The 13,840-nt window shown below is 56.4% G+C and overlaps 1 protein-coding gene across 1 annotated transcript; it reads right to left on the reverse strand.

Moving 5' to 3' along the window:
- Positions 1 to 583: 583 nt before the first annotated feature.
- On the reverse strand, positions 584 to 11,649 carry rftn2 (raftlin family member 2). Its single transcript, XM_069196476.1, has 9 exons — positions 10,637 to 11,649; positions 6,313 to 6,496; positions 5,887 to 5,995; positions 5,384 to 5,561; positions 4,610 to 4,828; positions 3,537 to 3,652; positions 3,303 to 3,406; positions 2,957 to 3,038; positions 584 to 2,507 (listed from the first exon to the last, which is right to left on the reverse strand). Exons 1-9 carry the CDS (start codon positions 10,773 to 10,775, stop codon positions 2,307 to 2,309), a joined length of 1,332 nt encoding a protein of 443 aa, XP_069052577.1. The 5' UTR covers positions 10,776 to 11,649; the 3' UTR covers positions 584 to 2,306.
- Between the last annotated feature and the right edge of the window lie 2,191 nt (positions 11,650 to 13,840).

The following is a 13,840-nucleotide window of genomic DNA, read 5'->3' on the forward strand; positions in this document are numbered from 1 at the left end:
ACACTGCCTCCCTCTCTCTCTCCCAGTGCCTCAGCTCTAACCACTAGCCCACACTGCCTCCCTCCCTCTCTCCCAGTGCCTCAGCTCTAACCACTAGCCCACACTGCCTCCCTCTCTCTCTCCCAGTGCCTCAGCTCTAACCACTAGCCCACACTGCCTCCCTCTCTCTCTCCCAGTGCCTCAGCTCTAACCACAAGCCCACACTGCCTCCCTCTCTCTCTCCCAGTGCCTCAGCTCTAACCACGAGCCCACACTGCCTCCCCCTCTCTCTCCCAGTGCCTCAGCTCTAACCACTAGCCAACACTGCCTCCCTCGCTCTCTCTCCCAGTGCCTCAGCTCTAATCACTAGCCCACACTGCCTCCCTCTCTCTCTCCCAGTGCCTCAGCTCTCACCACTAGCCCACACTGCCTCCCTCTCTCTCTCCCAGTGCCTCAGCTCTCACCACTAGCCCACACTGCCTCCCTCTCTCTCTCCCAGTGTCTCAGCTCTAACCACTAGCCCGCACTGCCTCCCTCTCTCTCTCCCAGTGCCTGTTCTAACTGTATCAAACCCCCTTTCAAGAAAAGGATACACCAGATCAAATTTAAAGGGCTAAAAAGTTTATTAAAAATGACAAATTAGAAAAAAACATCACTTGGAATAAACATATATGTTACAGCACTTAAAAGTTACAATACTGATGCATCAGGTCCTTAATACTGCTCAATGATGGTCCGTTTGAAAAACACCGGTCCCATGCATTTGTGGAGTATAAAAAAAGAACAGAAAATTACAATACCTTGTCCAGCATCTTATTTCTAATCATACAATGTATTCAGGATTTTGCACTGCATCCTCTTCCTTTCTCCCAGTAAAAGATTCTGTAAACAGAAGGTCTCCTCCATGACTGTCAGTTTAAATGTCCATTTCTTCAGGAAGCCGAAGGGTCATTTCTGCGTGTGGTGTTTTAAGAACACACGTGGTGCCCCAGCTCTAGTCCAGCTGTGCGCCCCGAGAGGCCTCTTCAGGGTGGGGGGGAACACAGAGAGTCCGGGCTCAGCAGAGAGGGAGAGCGTGCCCACCTGCGTAGCTTCTCCTTGTCTGTATGCCCATGAGAGAGAACGTCTGCAGGTCTAATCTGTCCACAGAGGCGGCGAGTGTGGGCTGTGGCTCCAGGAAATGTGAGTATGTGTGTGTGTGCGCGCGTGTGCGTGTGCGTGGAACACACACCCAGGAGGTGAGGACTCAGGGACTGTGCCTGTGGATTAAGACGTGGTTCAGGTGCAGAACAATAACAGTACCCAGCCATGTTCCTGAAGCCAAGTCCTCCTACAATCGACAGCCTGATGGCCTAGGATGGAAGAAGGCGCCGGGAACAAAGTGTCTCTCCTTCATTCGTGATGTGCTCTACGTGCAAATCAGGTGTGCCAGGTGCCCAGTTTTAAAAGACTTTTAAAATAAAGCTGGTTGCGGAAGTAACTGGGGATCATAACTGGGCAGGGGGCGGCATGGGGAGTCTTTCTGAAATCACCCGCACAGTTCAGCACAGCTGCCCCCGACCTCTTCCACTTCTCTCTGTAACAAGTAGGAGTGTGCCGATACCCCTACACTAACTACAAACAGGGTTAAACAAAGTGGGGTCACACTCAGTGAAGCCGGGGAACTCCGGCCCCAAGGCCCCAAGACAGGGGCAGTCTGGGGTACTAATTACAAACAGGGCTAAACAAAGTGGGGTCACACCGATCAGAGTTGAGGTGCCCTGACCCCACGGCAGGGGGGGTGTGGGGCACAGCTGAGGAAGACTACAGTGATCACACACACTCCCACCCAGTATCTAGGTCCGACTCCGGGGTCTTCGTCATTTTGTTCCTTCTGAGCTCCTAAGGGCATAATTGAACTCATTACCTGCTTAAACGCTGGACATTGTAACGAGGACAGTGAAAGCTGCCTGTCCCCTGGGCGGATCTCGCGGGGAGCTGTGCGCCGCGGGCGATCGCTTCACGGCCAGAGGAAAGCACAGCTCCTCTGTGCGTCCGTGTGAGTGTCAGGCAGGCTGTGCACCTTCTCCTCTTTCCTTAGCGCCGCTGGAGGGAACCTTTGAACGACCTGCTCTTCCAGACGCACTTCAGCATCACGGCCGCCGCCGCCGCCCCCTCCGAAAATGCCGTGCCGACATCGTGCAGGTCAGTCCCGGCAGGCTAACCCTCCCCGGAGAGCGCCCCCTGCCTGTACTGCGGGTGACAGCATGGGGCACAGGCGAGGGACTGGGGGCTCCCGGGGTGTCTCCATCTGTCAGCACGTTCGTGTTGGGGGGGGGGGGGAGGGGTCACATACAGGTTACCTGCGCCACCCCCTCGTCCTGCTCGAAGCCCCCTTCTTCCAGCTCCGTGAGGACACTGGGGTAACCCCCTCCGAACCCCGGGAATCCTCCTGTGACTCCGGAGCAGGGAGAGAGGTCCTCCGCCTGCAGCGCCCCGTCTCCGGGGCTCATCGGCTGGGCAGACGCCTCGCTGCAGGGAGAGCCGGCCTGAGAGGGAGGGAAGAGCTCAGTAAAATAAAACAGGTTTTTTTCCCCACTATTTTCCAGCAGCAATATCTGGAACAGCCAGTAGATGGCAGTATCGCCTATAGTGCGCCACCGGAGTTGGGCTTTGTGATTGGCTGTGCACTGTCCTGCTCTCTCCCTCCCTTGTAGTTTCCAGCTGGGCTGTACTGAAACTGCATTTAATCCTTTACCTTCCTACATACCATTCTAGAAACTCTTCCCAAGATCAGATGAAAGCCATTCACAGGAGTCTATTTCTAATGCCAGTGATTCCTAATGCGAACTGTTCCAATCCAATCCACTACAACCTGTCTTCTGATTATCTGAAGCGCTTTAGTCCTCTATTGCAGATTTATTGTATCTGTTCCCCTCCACCCCCCACTGACCCGACTGATGTTTACTTTACCACTGGGTTGATGTCTGGCTCGTACCTGGGGCCGCCGTGGAGGGGGCTCGGAGCACCTGACGGGTCTCTGCAGGAAGACCACCTGCTTGGTAGCCAGGTTCCCCTCACTGCAACAACACGACATGTTGTATGGAGTGCGTCATAATGGGCGCAGTGTGAGCCGCTGTCTGTGCGCGCAGTGTGAGCTGGGCGCAGTGTGAGCCGCTGTCTGTGCGCGCAGTGTGAGCTGGGCGCAGTGTGAGCCGCTGTCTGTGTGCGCAGTGTGAGCTGGGCGCAGTGTGAGCCGCTGTCTGTGCGCGCAGTGTGAGCTGGGCGCAGTGTGAGCTGCTCTTGGCAAGGGCAATGGGACCTGCAGTCCGGAGGATCCATACCTGTCGTGCCGGATGATGGGAGTGGGCAGCACACAGGTGAGCAGCCAGCCGAACTCTGCCAGCGTGTGGATCAGGGGCCCATAGTCTGCCTTCACCTCTGACCCCTGGGCAGGAGAATTCAACACAGAGACATGTGCAGGAGACCGTCTCACACAGACAAAGCTGTGGTTTGTTGGATTTGCAAGAGGAAAGAGGTGTGACAGGTGGTGGTGAAGGAGCTCTCCAGTGACTCACCTCGATGACCGTCCACTGCTCCACCACGATGGTGTCGTTGGCCACTGGGGGCGTGAGGCTGGGGCCCGGCTCCTCGTACACAAACAGCCCCTCCAGCGAGCGTGGCACAGGCTCTCCTGACACGCGACAACAGCGCACTTGTTAACCGCTTGACAGCACTGAGCTGCAACTTACTGCAGCAGCACAGCTGTACGAGTGCCTCTCCTGGTGTGTGTGTGTGTGTCTGTATCTCTGTACCTTGTCGTACAACTGTCGACATGTGTGTGCGTGCCAGGATCTGTGCCACCTCATCTGTGCCTCTCCTGGTGTGTCTGCAGATCTACAATGTGGTGATAAAGTAAGTATACCCCCTTAAGATTTTAATGGATTAACCTACTAAGACGTATTTGACCTTCACCTAGTCTTCCCCATGTCCTAATATAGATAAAACTGACCTCATTTGACTAACACACAATTCCACATATTTTTCACCACGCTGTATGTAATTCTGTGTGTCTGTGATTCCTCCTCGTGTTTCCTGGCTCTCTGTGGGCACGACCCCTATGAGCCAGCGCCAATGGCAGCTCTAAACAGGAAGTGAGGTCACTGGGGCTGGCTGGGGCGGTATAATTAGTAACAGGAGGGGAAGAGAGCAGGGAGCAGGCTGGGGTGGGGTAGGAGGAGGAGAGGGGGGAGAGGGAAAGAGGGCTGGGTGGGCGGAGTGTGAAACGGGGGCACAGAGAACGAGGGCGGGAGAAGCAACAGAAGCAAGACGAAAGGCGCAGGATACAGAGAGGAGAGGGAGACAGAGGCAGGAAACAGACACAGCAGCCTCCCCACTTCTCCCTGGCTGCTGACAGCGAGCAAGGATTTCACGATACTGTATGTTTAGCTTCACAGGGCAGCAGCTAGTGTGACATTTAGCTCTGCTGCCTCCAAGCATTTGAGTCCCGGGTTCCAGTTCCCGATTCCACAATGGGGTGCCCTCTGTGTGGAGTCTGCATGTTTCTCTGGGTCAGGGCTAGATGGGCTTGTGAACAAGGTGTCTGACGCTATGGGCACTGGGGCAGTGGCAAATGCGATTGGACCGTCACCTCTTGGGGTGTCCCAGTACACAAAGGAGTCCACCAAGGACCAGCCCTTGCGGTAGTAGGCAGCGGTCAGCTCAAGCCAGTCAGCCTCCAGTGCACTGACCGTCTGGCCCTTGCGGGACACCCGCATGGACAGCGCCCCCTGGTGGTAGGAGCAGGGCAGCGCAGGTGGCGAGCCCAAGCCGGGGGCCCAGGAGTGTAACAAAACCAGCAGCCGCAGATCTGAGAAGGAAGCAGAGACGAGCCAAGAGAGAGAGTGAAGGAAGGGAGGTGTCATGTTAACCGTGACGCATGTACAGCACTTATTACACAGGAGGGGGCTGTCTTCAGCCTCCACTGGAGCGCAGCCTGACCTGGGTGACCCACAGCAGCCTGCTGGGGTCAGTGAGCTGGCTCATCTGAAACAGGACACCGTGAGGCTCTGGGATCCTGACTGTGAGCAAGGTGCCATATATCCATCCCCTGTCTCTGCTATTTGCTACACCTTGACATATGTATGGATATATTATGCCATTGTGTTTTCCAAAGTTATGCAGGTGTGGGAGAGCAGACCAAGTTCTTGCATCTTGGGTGCGATTTGGGACTGGGGCTCCTTCTGTGTGGAGTCTGCAGGTTCCCCCCCACAGGTACATGGATTTTCACCCAGAAACCTCCCGCTCGTGCTGGGATGGGCGCAGGGCTGCTCGCCGATGCTGGATGGATGATGCTGACGCTGAACTCCGCGCTGTTTTAACATCAACACTGCGAACTCCGCAGTGTTACTTTTTCCTCACTCACCCTGGCTGCAGGCTGGGCCATCCTCCTCCAGCCCCCCCTCGCCCAGCCGGGCGTGGGCGGGGCTCCTGCTGCCCCCCCGGGGACTCGAGGCCCCCCCGTTACAGCTGCGCCCCCCGCCTCCTCCCTGCTGCAGCACGGAGCCCAGGAAGCGCACCCCGAGCCGGGCGCTGCGGTTCACCTGCGGGGAGGGAGGGAGACACGCGCCGGTCAGGAGGCGCACGCGGATCTCCCATCAGGCACAGCGCCTAGGGCCTACGAGGCAGGGAAACACGAGCCGGAACAACATGCTTGTGACCAGCCCTAGGCGCGCCAGATCAATAATCCGACGCTCTCCAGCGGCTGTTCTAGAAACCAGGAGTATCGAAGTGATGGTCGCTCGACTCGCACCGGAACAGTTTGAAGTGCGTCACGTCAATCGACGTCCCCCCCCCCCTCTTTCTGCACATTCGGGAGCGAAAGTGCCCGGCGCCTACGGGCACCACAGTCCGGCCCCGGTCACTGACCCTGTCGATGAGCTCCGTCACGCTGTCGCTGGTCAGGGCGTCTCCAGGCAGGGGCCACTCCTCCACCAGCAGCTGGGGGGCGCCGGCAGCCCGGGGGCCGGCCTGCTTGCTGGGAGAGGGACAGGGATTGGGAGGAATGGAGAATGCTGCTCTGTGACTCGGCGCTTTCCAGTACAGCACTACAGATCGCAGATCGCCACTAATCAGCAGATCCCCGACACGTTAAAATGAAACACCCGCTGAGACCTCACCTCTGTCTGTCTAACATTCTGTGCCCCGTGTCCAATACTAAGCATGACCTTTCTGTATGAGCATCTCTGTCAGGCCCTGCAGGATATCACTGTGGTGTTTGTGCCAGCTCCGTGTTAAGCACGGTGTTGTGCTGTAGCTGCACACACAGGCGGCGGTGACTGACAGGGGGGTTACCTGGTATGGGGGCGCGCCAGCACGGCCCGGTACAGCAGGCTGAGGGGCAGGGGCCGGGAGCGCCCCACAGACAGGATGATGGGGTGCAGCGCAGCCAGCTGGAACCCCTCTCTGTAGTGGGGCTGCAGGGCACCGGGTAGCTCACACAGAGAACTCAAACACTGCACTGAGGGACGGCTGGAGCCTGGGAGAGAGACAGGGAGAGGAGGAGGGGAGAGAGGGAGAGGAGCGACAGAAGGAGAGGAGCAGAGGAGAGACAGGGAGAGGAGGAGGGGAGAGAGGGAGAGGAGGAGGGGAGAGAAGGAGAGAGGAGAGGAGTGACAGAAGGAGAGGAGCAGAGGAGAGAGGGAGAGAGGGAGAGAGGAGAGGAGTGACAGAAGGAGAGGAGCAGGGGATAGAGGAAAAGGAGATGAAGGAGAGAGGAGAGGAGTGACAGAAGGAGAGGAGCAGGGGAGAGAGGGAAAGGAGGAGTGAGAGAGAAGAGGAGTGACAGAAGGAGAGGAGCAGGGGGGAGAGGGAAAGGAGGAGTGAGAGAGAAGAGAGGAGAACCAGAGGGAAAGGAGCAGAGAGGAGTACATCAGTAAATGATCTGCAAGTAACCTGTTTTTCCCCTCTGTGTGAGCTGTGGATGTCCTAGCAACAGCCTCCCGGCCACAGCGTGGTTCCCTCCCCCCCCCGGCAGCAGGACTCATGCCCACCCCACCCCCACCCCCACATACCAGAGCGCCTGTGGCTTCCTGTGCCCACAAAGGAGCTGCTGTTTCATACACACAGGCTGGCACGCTGCCCCCTTCACACCGAGACACCCCGAAACTCGCCCCCTCTCACGCCAGCTCCCGCGACAAAAACAGCCCCGCCGTCGCGCAGCCTCCCGAGGACAAACAGCACGGCGGAGGGGTAGCCCAGGAACACCGGGTCTCCTTAACCCCTCTCGGGCCGCAGCGCGCACACAGCCAGGGGGGGGAGGAGGAGGAGGTGAGGGGCAGTGCGGGAGAGGAAGAAAAATCTCATCAGAAATGATGGAACGGTGGTAAAGCAGCACCGCCTGATGGGCGCCTGCAGGCAGTGGTTATGAAGGGGTGCTGCGCAGTTACAGGGGCTCGGGGTGACTGTGCGAGTGCTGTTTAAAGATCATCTGTGGGTGGATCTAATCTTATATTTGTTTTTACTTGTACTGATTGCAGGCTTTTTGTAAGTGTGTGTAAAACATAGCTGCTTGGATGTGAAACAGCTGACTGAGAAACCAGACAGTAAAGTATTTCCATACCATACCGTACAGCCCCCCCCCCTGCGCCCAGGCTGGTTTCCACAGCCCATGTGCCTCTGCAAAATGCCTTCTGCCCCCTCTTTCTGCCCCCCGGAGCCCCGAGGTGCAATTCGCAAGGAGATCTCAGCAGCGCGCCTCTCCTCTCTCCCCCTGCCCTCACGCTGCCCGGCCCGGAGGCCGCAGGGTCCGATCCGGATTCTAGTTTATCGGGCATGGGCTCGGTGGCCCGGTGCCGGCCGAGCGGACCACGCCGGCCCAGGAGACGCCTGGACTTTCGAGACGGGGAAAAGATCGCAAGGCAAAAGGATCCGAGCAGGAGGTCTGGGGGAGCAGGACAGGACAGAGAAGATTCCCGCATCCCAGCACCGCGGGGGTTAACATCCTGCGTCGGCAGGCTCCGAACCTGCCTGGGCTTTCCCTCTCCTCGGGGATTCATTTATTGAAAGGAGAGGAAAACGGATTCACTGATGGGAACCTTAATCCCCACACTGGGATTAACATCTACGGATTACAACTCAGTGGCACATGTGGCCCTGTTATGCCCTCCAACTTCAAAGGCTCAGAGGCGAAGAAAAATATTCTGTGTATTTCACTTCTCTCAGGAACCCACATCTGTCTGTCTCGCAGGTGGGTGATCTCTCTGTCTGGCATGTATGAGGATGTATTTCCTCCTAACAATTCAGGGCATCAGAAAGCAGAAGTGGGCTTTGTGCAGTTAGCAGGACGATCAGCGAGGCAGGCTGTAATTTCACTGACCCCTTGGATCATCCCAGCAACGTCCTTTAGAGCTCAGGATTATTCTGACAGCACACAGGTCTCGTACATCCAGCAGACACCACCCAGCGGATGAGCCCTCTGTCCCCTCGCCCGCTGGGCAGCGGTGACACAGGCTGTAGGGGTCGTGCGTTTCTAGATTTATTTTCCTTTATCTAGACTGATCTCCAGGGTAACTGCATCTCCCCGCACCCCACCAGCCCCGAGAGTTTCTGCACCGTCCACATCAGCAGGCCGATTAAAAATTCAGCCCGTCGTCCGCTAGGACCAATTCCATTTTTTTCTTCTAAATCGCTGTTGTGTCTCACGGGAGGGAACATGAAACAAAAGAAGAGACCAGGAAGGACCAGAGGGATATTTTCCTGGGACAGGAAGCCCACAGAATTGCTCTGCGAGCCGCTGTGCTCAGACACAAGCCCCCTTAGCCTGCCCACAGAAGAGCAGGGGACACAGTGGACAGCACACCTGCCAGACAAGCCAGGCGTGGCCAGTGATGAGTATCGTACTCATTTAGCCCGAAGATTTAAGGAGCTACAGTAAATGGCAACACGTCCCCATTCTGCTTCGTGCTGTATTGCTGTCTAGAAGAAATTCAATGATATCTCTATGTGGACTCAAGAAAATGAACAGGACACCTCATTTTGCCAACCTGCTGTTACTGCGAGTGAGTTTGATATAGCTTGGCTGTGCCGTCTCTTTCTCCAGCTCCTCACACTCACTTCCACACGTTACTTTTATAGACCCTCTTTCTGCTAATGCGCCCCGCGACCCAGCCTTAACCGTAACCCCCAACCCTCGTCTTCTCACTAACCCCAGTGGTGCAGAACGCAGGCTGACCTTGACCACACAGCCCAGGAGGCCCAGCGTCTGCTGTTCCTCTTCGTGCTGCGAGACTGCAAGGGCATGGCAGCGCACCGAGAACTGAGAACGGGAGGCGCTCCTTTGCCCAAAGGGTGGCGGGAGAGTGGCACAAGCTGCCCAGCCGTGACGTAGAGGCCGGGCGTCTCTCAAGGAACCAGGATCTGGATGAAATCCTGGGATCAATAACCAAGTACCGAACAGGCCAGATATCGGTGATCTCAGGAAACCCAGGAAGTCCAGGGTGTGAATGAAGAGCCACTTTCAGAGTCAGTACAAGAGGTGCACAAGAGAGAGTCTTTGAGGTGGAAGGCGCTATATAAACGCAAGAGGTCACACCTGCTGCTGCCCTCTGCCCCACAGTGGAAATGCTCAGCCCAGAGCACCATCGCCTGGGAACCACAGGCCTGTGGAGCCAGTATTCAGTCCCGCTGGGGGGCTGAGCTCCCCCTCGTGTGGAGGAAATACTATCCGGGACAGGCCTGTGTGTGTGACGGGTCAGGTATCGATTTCTCCCCTCCAATAACGGCCAGGACTGCGACACCTCCCTGGAGGAGATCTCGGCCCTTGATTTCAAGCTGCACAACTCGGTGGCTTCTCCGCGGCCGGCCTTGTCCTCTTGTCCCTCTCCCGGAGAGGACTGGGGGCGGCACGCGTGCAGCTGCAGCCCTGGGGGTCCAGACTCGGTCTCTTCCCGAACAGAACGGGGTACCGTACTCGTGTGCGAGAGGCCTGTGCGCTTCACCGGGTGTGTGTGTGTGTGGTCTCATCAGTGTGATCTCTCTCTCTCTGTGGGAAAGCCGCACGCACACAACCTCAGCTGACCTATTTCTGGGTTCTAGGAGAAGGCTGTCTGCTCCGTCGCTGCCCGATAAAAGAGGGCATGTTTCCTCTGCAGCCCCCCCCCAGTCCCACCGTCTCTCCCTGCCCTCCCCCCCCCCCTCACCACACACCGACCCCTCTGCCGGTGCTCGCGCCGAGCGGGGAACCCCGGGGAGAGGGCGAGACTGCGCGAGCGGTCTGCTGCCATCATTCCTGTCGCGTTAGTAAGCGCTGGGTGACGAGAAAAAGACCACAGTAAAAAAAAAACAGGAAATGAAACGCAGTCAATCGTCGTTCCTGGAGTTTTTTTTTCTTTCCCAAAAAAGGAGAACTAGACTGGCGTCTCTTTCAGGACAGAATTACCCGGTGATCACTTAGCTAACAGGATCTTCGACTCCCGAAACCATACCGTGAGAGACCAGTCCACACGGACGCGCACGGCTTTACATGATCGCAACAGGACAAAACGACGGAGTTTGAATGAGCAGAGAAAGTTTGTTTGTTTGCGGTCAAAAGAATCAGAATTACCCCCCATCCACTCACCCACCCAGCAACAAGCCATGAGCTGCGGTCGGCGTCCGGCTCTCGGAGAGCCGCCCCTACCTTCCAGGCTGAAGTCCAGCAGCACGTACTCGTACGCGCTGTCCGTGCGGGTCTCCACCTGCGGTCTCTTCAGGGAGGAGTAGATCTTGCCGGGGCTGCTGTCCTCCGGCTCCTCCAGCTTCCTGAGCCCGCAGCCCATGGCGGCGCGACGGGTCCCCTTCGCCGAGCCTAGCGGGCTGACCTCTCCATCACCAGCGCCGGCGGCGGAATCCGAGCTGCGGGCGTCCGAGAGGCGAGAGCGGGGGGCCCCACCTCCGTCTTAGCACCGGGAGCGATGGTAAAGAGCCCGGGGAGTCGACAATCTTTTTTTTTTTTAGGAGCAGGAGGAGGGTTTTTCCAAGTACGCTCAACAGAACTGAAACTTCTGCACAACAAAACCTTGCCTTTTGCTGCTGTGCGTGCCACGTCAGTCCCGACCCTTAAAAGACAAACACCCCAAAAGCTCCGAGAACAGAGGCTGCTACTTCTCCAAAACGTCCCCTTACCGCGAGAAGGCGAGAAATGAACACTACTTTGCAGCGCATCACGGGACTCTCCTAAAAGAAAGAAACAACACACAAAAAAATCTGCCACAGTCCCTCCCAGCCACGACTGCTTCCGAAAATAAACCCGGTTCGGTTCCGTGTGCCCCGGCTCCTCGCGAAAACCCGATAGCGGCGGCCGGGGGGAGGGAGGGACGGACGGTGTGGGAGAAGCGAGTGTTACTTCTCTGAGTGGTCCGGGAAGCGGGCCACACCGAGGGGTGGAGGCAGCGCCTGCGCCGGCTCGGACACTCAAAAGGGGGCTGACGGACAGTCGGCCTTGCGCGCTTACTTCCAGGCAGGAAATCGGCCCTTTTCCGAGGAAACGGATAGGGTCTGATCGGGGGGGCAGCGACATAACTGATCCGACAGTGCAGGAGCGCGAACTGGGTGGGCCGCACTGCGTGTCTGTGAAGCGGGTCCGCTTCGGGTTTGTATACGAGCTCCCCGTTCGTATAAACAATCCTTAGCTCTTTTTTTTTAGGGCCGGCACCTTGCCCCAGCCGAAATTCGAGCTAAAACACAAAGGTGTCAGGAGTTCAAAGGGACTGCAGTGGAGAGGGTCACCAGCTTTGAGATCCTGGGGGTTCACACCTCAGAGGACTTCAGCTGGACCCACCACGCCAACAAACACCGTGGTCGAGACAGCAGGGCAGCGCCTGTTCTTTCTCCGCAGGCTGAAGAGGTTCGGCACGCCCTCGCATATCCAGGCCAGCTTCTACAGGTGCGCTATGGAGAGCATCCCGACTGGCTGCATCACTGCCTGGTGTGGGAGCTGCTCGGCCCGGGGTCGCAGAGCCCTGCAGAGGGGGGTGCAGTCAGCGCAGCTCATCGCCGGCTGTGAGCCACCAAGCATCCAGGTGATCTACTCAGCTAGATGTCTGAAGAAGGCCAGGTCTATTCTCAAGGACCCCAGTCATCCCAGTCATCCCAGTCACAAACTGTTTTCCCTCCTACTGTCCGGAAAACGGTACCAAAGCATTCGGTCCAAGTCCAACAGACTACGGAACAGCTTCTACCTCCATGCAATAAGACTGCTAAACAGCCAACCTGCAGCTCCTTTACCAATCACCTGTAATGGCTACATGGACACACAATTCTCACTATATTCAGCATAGCTGCACTACATGTATATATTGCACACACCATGGACACATAACAGCTCTACTCACATTGAGTTTTATTCAATTTCAAAAATGTCACCTCAATTTTGTGATTTTTGTGTTTTTGTGATTCTTGTCATTTTTGTGAGCTCGCAGATGAAGACATTTCATTGCCAGCAACTACTGCTGCACGCCGGATTGTTGTGCACTTGATAAATAAACTTTGATTTGATTTGTTCGGATCAATGTGGTGATCTAGGTTACTGGCGTCCTTTCGGCCCCTGCGTGCACATGGCCGACCCATCTCACTGGCAGTGCTCAAGCTGGACAACTGCAGTCCTACTGTCTGTATCCCTCTCAGAGTCCACCCTCAGTCCACTGGGCCAGCCTGTCTCACTGGCAGTGCTGCAGTGGCACAGACAAGCTGGACAACTGCAGTCCTACTGTCTGTATCCCTCTCAGAGTCCACCCTCAGTGCTCTGGGCCAGCCTGTCTCACTGGCAGTGCTGCAGTGGCACAGGTGACTGGCACAGACAAGCTGGACAACTGCAGTCCAGGAAGTGACCAAGAGATGAGGGGGAAGGGGTTTATAGCGCGGTGTAGTGGCCGAGGCTCTGGAATCTGGACTGGAGGGTTGTGGGTTCAAATCCTAGTAGGCACACTGCTGTGGAGCCCTTACACTAGGTGCTTCTGTCACTAGTCAAACTGCTCTGGCATCTTCTTCGCTGCATGCAATGAGCACACTCCCCGTCATCACTAAACACGAATATGCTATAGCCTTAAATACAGAATAAACAGGGTTTGGAAGGATAGTGTCCTTCTATAAAAAGTAGCTTGGGGGACCGTGCATCATTCTCACCAGCCACTGCCAACTCACTGTTTTAATGTAGCACCTTTCATAAAAGGCTATTGACAATAGAACAGCTTAACGCACACAGCACAGTAACACAGCACATCCAAACCTTTTAATCAGTTTTAACTACCCTGTTTATAATGAAGCAACATCCTTTTTCATTTGATTATGCACACCTTGTATTATCTCATCAGTGACATCAGCTGGTACTACCTCGGCAACCCGGTTCAACACTGTTTCAGCAGCAGATGGAGAAAAAAGGATTTAGGCCTTTCCCTCTACACAGAAACTGGCATCCGGCTCGCTTCGCAAATTTTTTCCGTCTACTTGCACGAAAACTGTAAAACTGTGGCAGTTATTCTTTCCGGGGCACGGGGGCAGGGAATAAAATCATCCCGCTGACCAGAGACGTCAGTCTTTACACCATCATGTGCTCGGTCCTGGTGCCGGCTGGCAACGAGCTGTCTGGAGTACAACGCAATCCTGCCCCTTGGGGTCAAACCTCACCCTGCCGCCCAGCCAGCTGCCCCCTGCCAAGTGTGCAAGGGTGAGGTGCTGAGGCCCCTCCCGCCAGCGCTAATCCTCACCTCCCCCCCCGGCCGATTTTTTCCCATGGCATTCCTGAAGAGTTGCATCGTCTAGGAGCTCCGAACAGACCTGCTTTATCCCCGTTTCCCAGGAACTCTCCGAGCACTAGCAACACGGCCTGCGCCCACGGGGGGGGGCG

Source organism: Lepisosteus oculatus, chromosome 12, assembly GCF_040954835.1.
Source record: "Lepisosteus oculatus isolate fLepOcu1 chromosome 12, fLepOcu1.hap2, whole genome shotgun sequence".
Taxonomy (NCBI): Eukaryota; Metazoa; Chordata; class Actinopteri; order Semionotiformes; family Lepisosteidae; genus Lepisosteus; species Lepisosteus oculatus.

What these genes read in the sequence shown, in the direction of transcription:
- rftn2 (XM_069196476.1), bottom strand. Translation starts at nt 10,775, where the DNA reads ATGGGCTGCGGGCTCAGGAAGCTGGAGGAGCCGGAGGACAGCAGCCCC. An exon ending in CCCATCATCCGGCACGACAG is followed by an intron (nt 3,039 to 3,302) that starts GTATGGATCCTC and finishes GTGTTGTTGCAG; the next exon opens with TGAGGGGAACCTGGCTACCA. An exon ending in CCCCTCCACGGCGGCCCCAG is followed by an intron (nt 2,508 to 2,956) that starts GTACGAGCCAGA and finishes CCTCCCTCTCAG; the next exon opens with GCCGGCTCTCCCTGCAGCGA.